Source organism: Puma concolor, chromosome A2 (assembly GCF_028749965.1).
Source record: "Puma concolor isolate L17-30 chromosome A2, mPumCon1.1.hap2, whole genome shotgun sequence".
NCBI classification, from domain to species: domain Eukaryota; kingdom Metazoa; phylum Chordata; class Mammalia; order Carnivora; family Felidae; genus Puma; species Puma concolor.
In genome coordinates, this window is record NC_141668.1 from 12,191,414 (window position 1) to 12,204,337 (window position 12,924).

The window sequence follows — 12,924 nt, forward strand, 5'->3', positions numbered from 1 at the left end:
TAGGCTCACAGATCCATGCTCAATCTTTTCAACATATGGTTCTGGAGTAAATGGATACCCTTATGGAGAAAAGGTGAATCCTGACACTTATCCTGCTCCATACAAAACAAATAACTAAAAAGATCTGGCCCTAAAAGCCGAGGCTAAGATTCAAAACCATCTTTTCTTTTTCTTTTTCTTTCTTTCTCTTTTTCTTTCTTTCTCTTTTTCTTTCTTTCTTTCTTTCTTTCTTTCTTTCTTTCTTTCTTTCTTTCTTTCTTCCTTCCTTCCTTCCTTCCTTCCTTCCTTCCTTCTTTCCTTCCTTCCTTCCTTCTTTCCTTTCCTTTCTTTTTTCTTTCTTTCTTTTTCTTTCTTTCTCTTCCTTTCTTTTCTTTCTTTCTTTCTTTCTTTCTTTCTTTCTTTCTTTCTTTCTCTTCCTTTCATCCTTCCTTCTTTTTTCTTTTTCCTTTTTTATGTCAAAAACTTCTAAATGAATGCACAGGAGAGATTATCTGTGACCCTAGGTTAGGCAAAGATGGACTAGATAGGACACAAAAAGTACATGAGCCATAAGAGGAAATGATTGATAAATTGAGCTTCATAAAATTTTAATAACTTCTGAAGTTCAGTAGATAATATTAAGAAAACAAAAAGGAAAGAGAAAAGAAAGAAAGAAAGAAAAAGAAAGAAAGAAAGAAAAAAGAAAAAAAAAGGGAGAAAGAAAACAAAAAGGCAGGCTATAGACTAGAAAAATTATTTGCTGTATTTGTATCTGACAATGGATTTGCATTCAGGATACATAGAGAACTCTTACATCTCAATAAGAAGACAAACGATCCAATAAAAAAAATAAAAGGACAAAATATTTCAACATACTTCATGGAAGATAAGCTATGAAAGGCCAGTAAGCCCATGAAAAGATTCTCAATATTGTTAGTGATCAGAGAAATGCAAATTAATGTCACAATTAGATACCATACACCCCACTAGAACTGCTCCTAAAAAGACTGACAAGAAGTGTTGGTAATAATGTGGAGCGACTGGAGCTCTCATACATTACTGTTGGGAATGTACAGTTGGAAAACAGTTTGGCAATTTCTTATCAACTTAAACCTACTCTTCCCATACCACTCAGACATCTCATTCCTAAGTATTTATCCAGAACAGAAAACACGTCCACACAAAAATTCTACACATCATTGTTCATGGCAGCAAGCCCCCAACTGGAAGCTACCCAAATGTTCATCAACAGATGAACAGATAAACAAAATGTGACATATCCACCCAGGGACATACTACTCAGCAGTTAAAAAAAAGGGGGGGATAGATTACTGATAGGCTTAATAATATAGGTGGCTCTCAGAAATGTACTCTAAGTGGAAGAAGCCAAATGCAAGAGTATCTACTTTGTGATTCCATTTATATGAAGTTTCAGAAAAGGCAGACCTAATCTACACTGAAAGCCAGCATGTCAGTGGTTGCCCGGGGACTGAAGTGACTGAAATAGGGCAAAAGATAGCTTTATGTGGTGATGGAAATGTTATGTATTTTTATTGTGATTATACCAGTGTATAAATGTAACAAAATCTCATCAAGATGTACACTTTAAATGGATGGATTTTAACACGTCTGCGAGGTTGATTTTTTCAAAGTTGGCATATTCAACACAATATCAAAGGAGAACAAAGTGGGACTCACTATACTTGAGACTCACAGTAATCAAAAGAGAAAAGAGTGTGGTATTCGTGAAAGAACAGACAAACTGAATGGAATAGAGAGCCCAGAAAGAGACCCACATAAATCTGGTCATCTGATCTTTGATAGAGGAACAAAGGCCATACAATGGAGCAAAGAAAGTCTTCAAAAATGATGCTGGAACTGGACATCCACAGGCAAAAAAATGAAACCTAGGCACAGACCTTATAGCTTTCATAAAATAACTCAAAATAGATCACAGACCTGAAGGTAAAACACAGAACTGTAAAACTCCTAGTAGATAACATAGGAAATAATCCTAGATGATCTTGACTATGGCTATGACTTTTTAGCTATAATACCAAGGAAACATGAACGTGATCATGGGTAGGCTGGGCTTCATTAAAATTGAAAACTTCTTGGGGTGCCTGGGTGGCTCAGTCGGTTGAGCATCCGACTTCGATCAGGTCACGATCTCACGGTCTGTGAGTTCGAGCCCTGCATCAGGCTCTGTGCTGACAGCTCAGAGCCGGAGCCTGCTTCAGATTCTGTGTCTCCCTCTCTCTCTGGCCCTCCCCCCATTCATGCTCTGTCTCTCTCTGTCTCAAAAATAAATAAATGTTAAAAAAAATCGTTATAAAATTGAAAACTTCTCTGCAAAAGTCAACGTCAAGAGAATGAGAAGACAGGCCACAGACTGGGAACACATATCTGCAAAAGGCACATCATATAAAGCATTATCATCCAAAATATATAATGAACTCTTAAAATAACAATAAGAAAACAATATAATAAAATGGTCCAGTGACCTTAATAGACACCTCACAATAAGATGTACAGATGTATGATAATCCTGTAAAGATACTTCATATCACATGTCATCAGGGAAATGCAAAGTAAAACAATGAGCTGTCACTACACTGAAAATCCAAGACATTGACACCACCAAATGCTGATGAGGATGTGGAGCAACAGGAACTCTCGTTCACTGCTGATGGGAATGCAACATGGTACAGCCACCTTCGAAGACAGTTTCACAGTTTCTTACAGACTAAACTACTCTTACCATATGATCTTGCAATCACACTCCTTGCTGTTTACCCAAAGGAGTTATATCCACACAAAAACATGCAAGTGGATATTAGTAGCAGCTGTGTTCATAATTGCCAAATGTAGAAGCAACCAAGATGTTCTTCAGGGGGTGAATGAGTAAGTAAATTGTGGTACATTCAGAAGTGGGGTATTATTCAGTGCTAAAAATAAATGAGCTAATAAGCCATGAACAGACATGGAGGAAATTTAAATGCATGATTAATGTATGATTGCGACTGGATGACATCTGGAAAAGGCAAAACTCTGGAGACAGTAAAAAGATCTGTGGATGCTAGGGGCAAGAGGAGAGGATGAATAGGCAGGACACAGAGTATTTTGGGGGCAGTGAAAATACTTGATGATACCATAAATAGGGATACATGTCATTATACCTTTGTCCAAACCCACAGGATGTACAACAAGAGTGAACCCCAATGAGAACCATGGGCTTTGGGTGATAATAATGTGCTAATGTAGGTTTGAGTGTAACAGATGTACTACCCTGATGGGGATGTTGGTAACGGGAGGCTATGCGTGTGTGTGTGTGTGTGTGTGTGTGTGTGTGTGTGTGTGTGTGTGTGTGTGTGGGGGGGGGTGGTATATGGGACTTCTGTGTGCTCTCCCCTCAATAGTGCTGTGAGCCTAAAAGTACTCTTAGGGGCCTTTGGCTGGCTCAGTCAGTACAGCTTGAGACTCTTGATGTTAGGGTCATAAGTTCAAGCCCATATTGAGCATGGAGCCTACTTAAAAAAAATAAATAAAGCATAGTTTTTTTAATTGGCATGTTAAAGCCTGAAAAAAAAGAAAAAACTTTCTCATTCTCTTTCCCTCTGTTTGTAATCTGTTCTCACCCCTGTATGATAACCAATTTCATTAGTTTCTTGATTATTCCTTCCTATTTCTTTTTACAACAGTGTGTGTGTGGATACATATTGTGCCCAGTATTTCACAAATTAAAGGAAGCATGCTATGAATACTCTTTTACACCCTGCTTTTTTCAATTAATATATCTTGATAATTATGCTTTGACAATATTTAGAAATCTCCCTTATTTTTTTTTTCCATAGTGGCGTTCTGTTTGTCTCTATGAGTATACCATAGTTGATTCAACCAACCTCTAATGTACAGGCATTTGTGTTGCTTTCATGTTTTTGCTATCATAAAGTTGCAATGGATAACTTTGTTTTAAGTGTTTTCATTTTATTGAAATTGTGCCTTTTGGCTAACTTTCTAGAGATAAAATTGCTAGGTCCAAGGATAAATGTATGTATACTATTGTTAGAAATTGCCAAGTTCATCTCCATGTTGGGTTGTACCACTTAGCATTCTCACCAGCAGTGGAGAGACGATGCCTGTTTCCCCCACACAATTCTAACAGAATAGTTATCAGACTTCTGAAGCTTTGTTAGCCTGATAGCTGGGAAATGGTATTCCAATATAGTTGTAACTTGTATTCTTTTTTCTGTTTTAACTTTATTTATTTTTAGAGAGAGGGAGAGAAAGCATGAGCAGGGGAGGGGCAGAGAGATGGAAAGAGAGAGAGAATCCCAAGTAGGCTCTGCACTGTCAGCACAGAGCCCGAAGAGGGGCTTGAACCCAGGGACCATGAGGTCATGATTTGAGCCAAATCTAAGAGTCGGACACTTAACTGACTGAGCCACCCAGGTGCCCCTTCATTCTTTTTTCTAGAAGTAAATCAGTGTGTGTTAAGAGTCATTTAGGTTTTTTTTGGTTGCAAACTGTCCTTTTACATGTTTTGCCCATTTTCAGATATGTTTTTCGTGTTCTCATTTTAAGAGTTCTTTACAGACTAGAAATATTCATCTTTTATCTGTGATTACAGCATGTTTGTTTTTTTAATGTATTTAGTATTTCTGCCATTCAAAAATGCATATGTAGCTAATTTTATCAATCTTTTCTCTTAGCACATTTGATTTTGGGTCATAGTTAGGAAGCCTTTCCTCACACCTAGATTAGGAGATTTCACTCTTGGTTTCTTCCAGTACTTGGGTGGTTTCCCTTTTAAAATTTACCGCTCGGATGCATTTGGAATCTTGTCTTGTGTGTTGTGTGACAGAGGGTATCCATTTTATCTTTTCCCAAATGCCTATCCAGTCATCCCAACATTTATGAAATTATATTTATAATTTATGATAATACATTTATTATTTACATTTTATTATATAACTATATATTATATAATATTATGCATTATATATTATTACATAAATATTTACTATAATAAGTTATTATAATATAATTTATAATATAGGTTATTTGAAATTATTTTTATGAAAGTATCTTTTCCCAGTAATACAAGATGCCACCTTTATTATACACTAATAGCCATATTTACTGTGTTGCCCTTATTTAGTAAGCTTTATATTTTTAGATCTGAGTTGCGAATTAACTAGTTTTTATAATCTACGTCTCCAAATTAAGAACGCCATTTGTCTCTTTCTCGCACTTTTGCATGCTCACCCTCTACCTCCCAAAACAGCGGCACCTTGGTTCCAGTTTGGTTTTGCCTCAGTTTAGTTTAACGTCATGGTCCTGCTAATTCGGGACTCTTTCTTAGCAACTGCAGCAAGTATCAGAAGACCTTTCTCAGCATTACTTATAAATTACACTGGTATTCGTGCCCGCCACTGTTTCGTGAAGCCAATCTGTTTGTCTGTTGTACTTGTTTTTCTTTTTCTAGACCTACAGGGTAACCTTAGGTACATTTTGGGGAAAACTTTCACGAGTGGTACGTTTTCTAAACCCTTGATGTGGTATCAGTATTTCCACGTGCCAACGAAGAGTTTTAGGCGGCTGTGTGTGCCACACAGAGTGCCTTCACTGCCCTCAAATACTTTGTTTTTAGGGAGTTTGTTTCACTTCTTTGTAGGTAATTTGTTCTCTTTGGCTTTGTTTTCTTTCTGGCGGCCTTCAAGGCTTTTTCTTCATGTTTGAAGTTCATTAGCTTGTCAGTAACCAGCTAGATCCTGCACTTCTCATTTACCCTGCTTTGCATTCGGGTAGTCCTGTCTTTCTGAGAACTGAAATCAGTTTTTCAGTGCAAGGAAATTGCATGTAATTGTAGGTTTCTTGCTCCTTTTTTTCTCTTTCTTTGCTTTCTTAACTCCCGCTTGCTAGATCTTCTCCTTTGTCCTTCATTCTCTTTTTTCTGCTGTTTAGCTTCGTGCCTTTCAGCACTGCCCTCTGGAACGATCACTTGACTCAGTTTCCCTGTTGACTTATTCATAGTGTTCATCCCCATCAAGATTTACTTTCTGCCATGTATTAAAATTGAGATTCCCTGGCAATTATACTTTTATTCTAATGAGTAACTTATTATAGCAGCCTGTTCTTGTTTTTTTTGTTTTTGTTTTTGTTTTTTTTGGAGACAAAGTATGTCATCTCAAAACTCCAATAATCTACAATATTTATGTAGGACTTTCTTCTTCATTTATCACTGTTACTAGAGTGTTGGTATTCTCTGGTTAGTTTCGTGCTTCTCTTTCACGGTGTTACTTTTCATCACATATTCAGTGATTCTTGTTTATTTAAATGTTAAGTGGCATTGAAATTCTAGATTGGTCATTACTGGTTACTGAGGTGTATTTTCTCAGGACAAATGATAATCCCTACTCTTCCTGTTTTCTTGGTCTTTTTCTTTCACATAGATGCAGTTACAGATTCTTCTGTTTTAAAGGGTTTCTGATCAGTCTGATTCCATTTGATTTCCATTTTCTATAAATTTCTCACTGGCCCAGTTTATTGATTGTGCCCTTCTCCAAACCCAGTGCTATCATGGATTTATTCTGATTTTAAAACTTAATGTTTCATTTCAGAAGAGAATGGGAAAGAGAAGTAAAAATCCAGTTCAGATTTTTTTCAGTTTATGAAAGAAAAATTTTTCTCCCCCTGCATAGAAGTCATGGCTATTAGACATAAAAGACACTCTGAGGGTGCCCCCCAGCTTAGTATGAGCAGGACCTCACCCAGGGTCATCGTCTAGATGAGGTTCTAGCGACTCAGTGTCTGGACCTCAAGTTTGCACATTCAGTATCACCCCCCTTGTCATAATAGTGTATAAACCTTGATGCCAGTGTATTTATCTAAAACACAGGGGTGCCTAGGTGGCTCAGTCAGTTAAGCGTCTGACTCTTGGGTTTGGCTCAGGTCACGATCTCACAGTTTCTTGGGTTCAAGTCCCGCGTCGGGCTCTGTGCTGGCAATGGAGCCTGCTTGGGATTCTCTGTCTCCCTCTCTCTCTGCCCCTCCCCTACTTGTCTAGTTTTTGTCTTTCTCAAAATAAATAAATAAACTTAAAAAAATAAAACAATAAATAAAGCACAGTGACCTACCTCTTCGCTGATTTCACCTATAAAACAACTGCATGAAATTTATACACAGAACTGCTTCTTATAAGAATTCAAACACATTTTACATTTAATTTTATATGCAGGTATAAAGTCATAAAATTTTTTTTTAATTCATATTTTTAATTTTAGAATCACCAAATTAAAGACAGACTGTCCAAGATATTGCTTGAGAAATAGACATGTCACAAAACTAGAACATTCTGCGTGGCCTGGCCTGTTGGGCAGGTGATCGTCAGAATCAGAAGCAAGATTATGATCACAAGGTGGTTGGGTAAACTGAGAATCAGAGCAGGAACAGCGAGCTGAATAACTTCGGAGGTTACTACCTGAAGGAGCTGGAGAGTCACTAGGGTGATACCTTGTCTCCAGGAAAGGCTAGTACCCACTGAGAGCACCGCAGTCTCCCCGTCGGTTAACTGGAGTTCTCCCATCCAGAGGACACGACTCAGCTCTGCTGTCCGCCTGGCTCCTGTTTTCCATTGTATCTTGGCAGCTGCCTTCTGCAGTTACCACATCTTTACAAAAGTGGCACAGCCAGTTCTGGGATCTCGAACTTATGGAGGTCACTCCACCTCTTACCCCCTGAGGATCCCACTAGGTGGCCAGGGCTGCATCTCCTGTTTTGGGGTTACAGGTGTCCTGAGGTGATAGGGGTCCGTTACCCAGAGACGGGTACAGATGGTGCTGAGAAAGACCTTATAGTGTGGATGTCACTCCAGCGAGCCGGCAATGAGTGGGTGGAGTGCTGGGTGTCAGCAGTCAATCCTTTTAGGTTCAAGTTACCAGGAGGGTCTCACTAGAGTTGAAGCCACTCAGCTCCCCTGCCCCACCTTTTGAGATAATACTGGTGCCACCAACTCAGCTCTCCATTGACTTTATTTGCAGAAAATTGGCTGCACAGAACTTATAAATAAGGTTCTTTATGAGAATGAAAACATGATTCACCATTCAGTTATTTATATAATGTGCAAAAGGCTGAAATAAACACTTAAATCTGGAATATTTAAGATATAATATTAGGTAAACACAGCAAGCCTTCCTTTGAGATTTCCTTTGGAGAATTTGGGTTGTTTTTTTTTTAAATAAATTTGTGTTGCATTTATTCATCTTTGAGAGACAGAAAGAGACAGAGCATGAGTGGGGGAGGAGCAGAGAGAGAGGGAGACACAGAACCTGAAGCAAGCCCCAGGCTCTGAGCTAGCAGCACAGAGCCTGATGCGGGACTCGAACTCACTGACTACGAGATCATGACCTGAGCCGAAGTTGGACGCTTAACTGACTGAGCCACCCAGGAGCCCCTGTTTATTTATTTATTTTGAGAGAGAGAGAGAGAGAGAAAGAGAGACAGACAGCACACACTTGCAAGTGGGGGGGGGGGGGAGTACAGAGAGAGAGGTCAGAGAGAGAATCCCAAGCAAGCTCTGAGCTCTTAGTGCAGAGCCCAACGTGGGGCTTGATCCCATCAACCAGGAGATCACGACCGGAGCTGAAATCAAGAGTAAGGCCCTTAACCGACAGAGCCACCCAGGCGCCCCTGCTTTGGAGAGTGTGTCTTCCAAGAATGAGTAGACCAGAATCAACGTCCCCCTGTCTTCCCTCTGACCAGCCTCCGTACCCAGGGAGGTCAGATATGCCCACCTTGTTCTCCCAGCTGCCCTGTGAGAGACAAAAGTGGTCATATTAGGAAAGCTGCTGCCTGCTGTATGCTGGGTGCTGTCCCCGGGGCTTTCTGTGGCTGCTCCTTGAATGGAGAACACTTGTGTGTCTTTGCAGCTGTGAGGATGACCTCTCCGAGGACAGAGACGAGCTCCTGCACGGGATTTCAGAGCTGGACATCAGCAACTCAGACTGCTTCCCATCCCAGCTGCTGGTGCACGGGGCTCTGGCCTTTCCCCTGGGGTTAGACTCCTACCATGGCTGTGTCATAGCGGCTGCCCGCTACGGCCGGGGCCGGGTGGTCGTGACCGGCCACAAGGTATTATTCACCGTTGGCAAACTGGGCCCCTTTCTGCTCAATGCTGTGCGCTGGCTGGACGGGGGCCGCAGAGGCAAGATCGTGGTGCAGACAGAACTGAGGACACTGAGCGGCCTGCTCGCAGTGGGGGGCATAGACACCAGCATCGAGCCCCATCTGACCAGCGACGCGAGTGTCTATTGCTTTGAACCCGTGAGCGATGTGGGGGTCAAAGAGCTGCAGGAGTTCGTAGCAGAGGGCGGGGGACTGTTCGTTGGAGCCCAAGCCTGGTGGTGGGCCTTCAAGAACCCTGGAGTGTCCCCTCTGGCTCGGTTCCCAGGAAACCTCCTCCTCAACCCCTTTGGCATCAGCATCACAAGCCAGAGCCTCAATCCGGGGCCCTTCCGTACTCCTAAAGCAGGGATCAGGACCTATCACTTCCGCTCCACTCTGGCTGAGTTCCAGGTCATAATGGGCCGGAAGAGAGGGAATGTGGAAAAGGGCTGGCTGGCAAAGCTGGGGCCGGACGGGGCTGCTTTCCTCCAGATCCCCGCAGAGGAGATCCCTGCTTATATGTCTGTGCACCGGCTCCTGAGGAAACTGCTGAGTCGCTATCGGCTCCCGGTAGCAACGCGAGAGAACCCTGTTATCAATGATTGCTGCAGGGGTGCTATGCTCTCCCTGGCCACTGGTCTGGCCCACTCGGGAAGCGACCTCTCTCTGTTAGTGCCAGAAATCGAAGACATGTACAGCAGCCCCTATCTGCGCCCCTCGGAATCTCCTATCACCGTTGACGTCAACTGCAACAATCCAGGTAAGGAATGGGGGCAGGGAGAAGGAGAACTCAGCATGGGGGCCGTGGGGACGGGGCCTGATGGCCTCAGAAGGCCATCGCCACCCTTGGCCGTGCACTTTCCAGGAGATGGGGGTTGGGGATTTAGGTGACATTTAAGCACCTGAATCAGGGCGGCATGAAGGGAGGGAGGCGGGCGGAGCTCCCCAAGGGGCTATGGATGTGCTGGACGGGGATGGCGTCACGGAGGAGGGATAAAGTCTGCCCTTCTGTGCATCGGCAGGCACCAGATATTGCTGGATGAGCACCGGACTCTACATTCCTGGAAGGCAGATCATAGAGGTCTCGCTGCCTGAAGCTGCTGCCTCTGCTGATCTGAAGGTAAGGCCAGGCCCCATCTCCCATGTGACGCAGAAGCCAGAGGTCCTTGCTGTCCGGGTTGCCAGTTAAAAACCCTACTGGCCATGTGAGGCAAGGACTTACCCCATTTTAAGGGTAAGACAACTGAGGGGGCAGGTGGATTGAAAATATCAATCTAGTACACCTGGAACTAATGTGACACTGTGTGTCAACTATACTTGGGTCGATCAGTAGATCTGATGCATTGCGGAGCCCAGGACTCAAAGCTCACCAACTGCTAGCTCTCAAGTTCTGTGCCTTTCACTCATGTCCTGCAGTGGGGAATAAGAAGGGCAGCAAACAGGAGTGCCTGGCTGGCTCACTCGGTACGCAAGCGACTCTCAATCTCAGAGTCGTGAGTTCAAGCCCCACGTTGGGCACAGAGCCTACTTAAAAATAATAATAATTTAAAAAATAAAATGCTTCCATTAAAGTAAAATAAAATAAGGCACCACATGGAGGGAGGGACCCCGGCATGCAGCAATGTTCAGTCAACCTCATTTCCCTTTCCATGCCCATCTAACCTCCCACTGGAGCCCAAGGTCTTTCTGCCTCTTCCCTGTGACACCGAAGACTGTTCCTGCTTCCCTGTTCCACCTTCAGCTCTGCCACTGTCACACACACATATCACAAATTAAGTAGCCATCCTGCTCAGCCCCCTTGAGAGTTGTGACAGGTAGGGTCTGTTCTGTGCCTGTACCTCTCCTGGAATTCTCTAGCATCAGCCTGGGAGAACCATCCCAGGACTCTGCGAAGTGCAGGGACTGCTCCACTGGCCCAGGAGGGGGGCCCTGGAGAACAGGAGGAACTGAGTCCATCCTCCAGGCCATCAGCCGGTCACGCTGCCCTTCACCAGGCCTCCTCTCTAGTCAACAAAATGCAGGAGTCCGCAAGATCCCCTCTGCCCTATTACCAATGCCAGAATGGCCACAGTGAAATAGGCAACCCAGTATCCTGTGGGTTTCAGAGACACCCAGGGGCCCGGGAGTCGGCCCTCCTCAGCATTAGCATGTGGGTTCCACCCGGTGCCCCTCACTTCAGCGTCCCTGGGAGGACATTACACGTGGTTCAGTCCACGCGGCCCTGAGGAATGATGGAATTGCATGGGTTTGGCACACATGGTTCACAAATGGTGGAAAAACTGGGCTTGCGTGGGGTCATGGCCCAGTGATCCTGACTGTCCCCACCTCCTGGGAGCCTTCCCTTTCCACCTGCACACTCCCCGAAGTGACTCTGGGCGGGGGGGGATCTTCTGCTCCAGATACAGATTGGCTGCCACACGGATGACCTGACCAGAGCCAGCAAGCTGTTCCGAGGCCCGCTCGTGATCAACCGGTGCTGCTTGGACAAGCCCACAAAGTCCATCACCTGCCTCTGGGGCGGCCTCCTCTACATCATCGTGCCTCAGAGCAGCAAACTGGGCTCCGTGCCCATCACTGTGAAGGGGGCTGTGCATGCCCCGTACTACAAGCTAGGTGAGTGGAAGCCGTGGGGTGCACGCCTGCAGGAATGGGTCGTCTGGGGCTGTTCGGTGTAGGAAGAGAGACACATGGGTTGGTAGAGGGAAGGAGAGAAGGACCAAACCACATTCATGGGGAGGGACTTCACAGAAGGAGAGAGAGGGGATGTGGTTGTTCATGACCGTGCTGTTCTCCGCCTGGGCTCAGGTTGTATCTTTTCACGTTAAGGGATTTGGGAAAGTGAGTTTCAAGCCCCATGGCCTCTCTTCCTAGGGGAGACCTCGCAGGAGGAGTGGAAGAGGCGTATCCAGGAGAATCCAGGTCCCTGGGGAGAGCTGGCTACGGACAACATCATCCTGACTGTGCCAACTGCCAATCTCCGTACCCTGGAGAACCCTGAGCCATTGCTTCGCCTCTGGGATGAGGTGATGCAGGCTGTGGCGCGGCTGGGGGCCGAGCCCTTCCCTTTGCGTCTGCCCCAGAGGATCGTCGCCGACGTGCAGATCTCAGTTGGTGGGTGCCCTGGGCGAACCAGCCCTCTGTGCACGCTCCCCTTGGGGCCTCTCCTTTCTTTTTTTTTTTCCAACAGCCATCCAGTGGGCGGCCAGCAGGTTAAAAATGTTTTTCTAGCAAGACATATAAGATGTAAGTCTTGCCATCTAGATGAAAAGGGGGAAAATGGATCTAAGAAAAATAGACACAGCCATATCCCCCAACAAAAAACGGGAAACTACCTAAATGTCCAAAAGTATGGAATGGTTAAGTGATATATGGTGTGTACCTTCAATAGTCATTGAGGAAGATATTTAAAGTGATATTTTGATGGCAGAAAGAAATATGATGGGATTATGTGACACAAGAAAAGCAGGCTACAGAACTATATGAGCAGCACATTAAAATATGTAACAGTTGACAGGCGCTTGGGTGGCTCCGTTGGTTAAGCGTCAGACTTCAGCTCAGGTCACGATCTCACAGTTCGTGAGTTCGAGCCCCCATGAGGCTTTTCACTCTCAGCCCGGAGCCCACTTGGGATTCTCTCTCTCTCTCTCTCTCTCTCTCTCTCTGCCCCACTCCCACTCTCCCACTCTCTCTCTTCCTCTCTCAAAAATAAAAATAAAGTAAAACATAAAAGTATGTAACAGTCGAAGTCAGCATGTCAAGAGAGGTCTTCAACAGCAGGAA

At 44.2% G+C, this 12,924-nt stretch overlaps 1 protein-coding gene across 4 annotated transcripts in view; it reads left to right on the plus strand.

Annotated features, from left to right (window-relative positions):
• Positions 1–12,924, plus strand: part of TCAF1 (TRPM8 channel associated factor 1) — a 56,443-nt gene that overhangs the window by 35,809 nt on the left and 7,710 nt on the right. For all 4 annotated transcript variants that reach the window (XM_086687832.1, XM_086687837.1, XM_086687822.1 and 1 more), the window contains exons 3-6: positions 8,910–9,904; positions 10,167–10,264; positions 11,544–11,757; positions 12,016–12,255. In XM_086687832.1, coding sequence (XP_086543958.1) covers positions 8,910–9,904; positions 10,167–10,264; positions 11,544–11,757; positions 12,016–12,255 — 1,547 coding nt within the window. The remainder of the gene's footprint in view (positions 1–8,909; positions 9,905–10,166; positions 10,265–11,543; positions 11,758–12,015; positions 12,256–12,924) is intronic.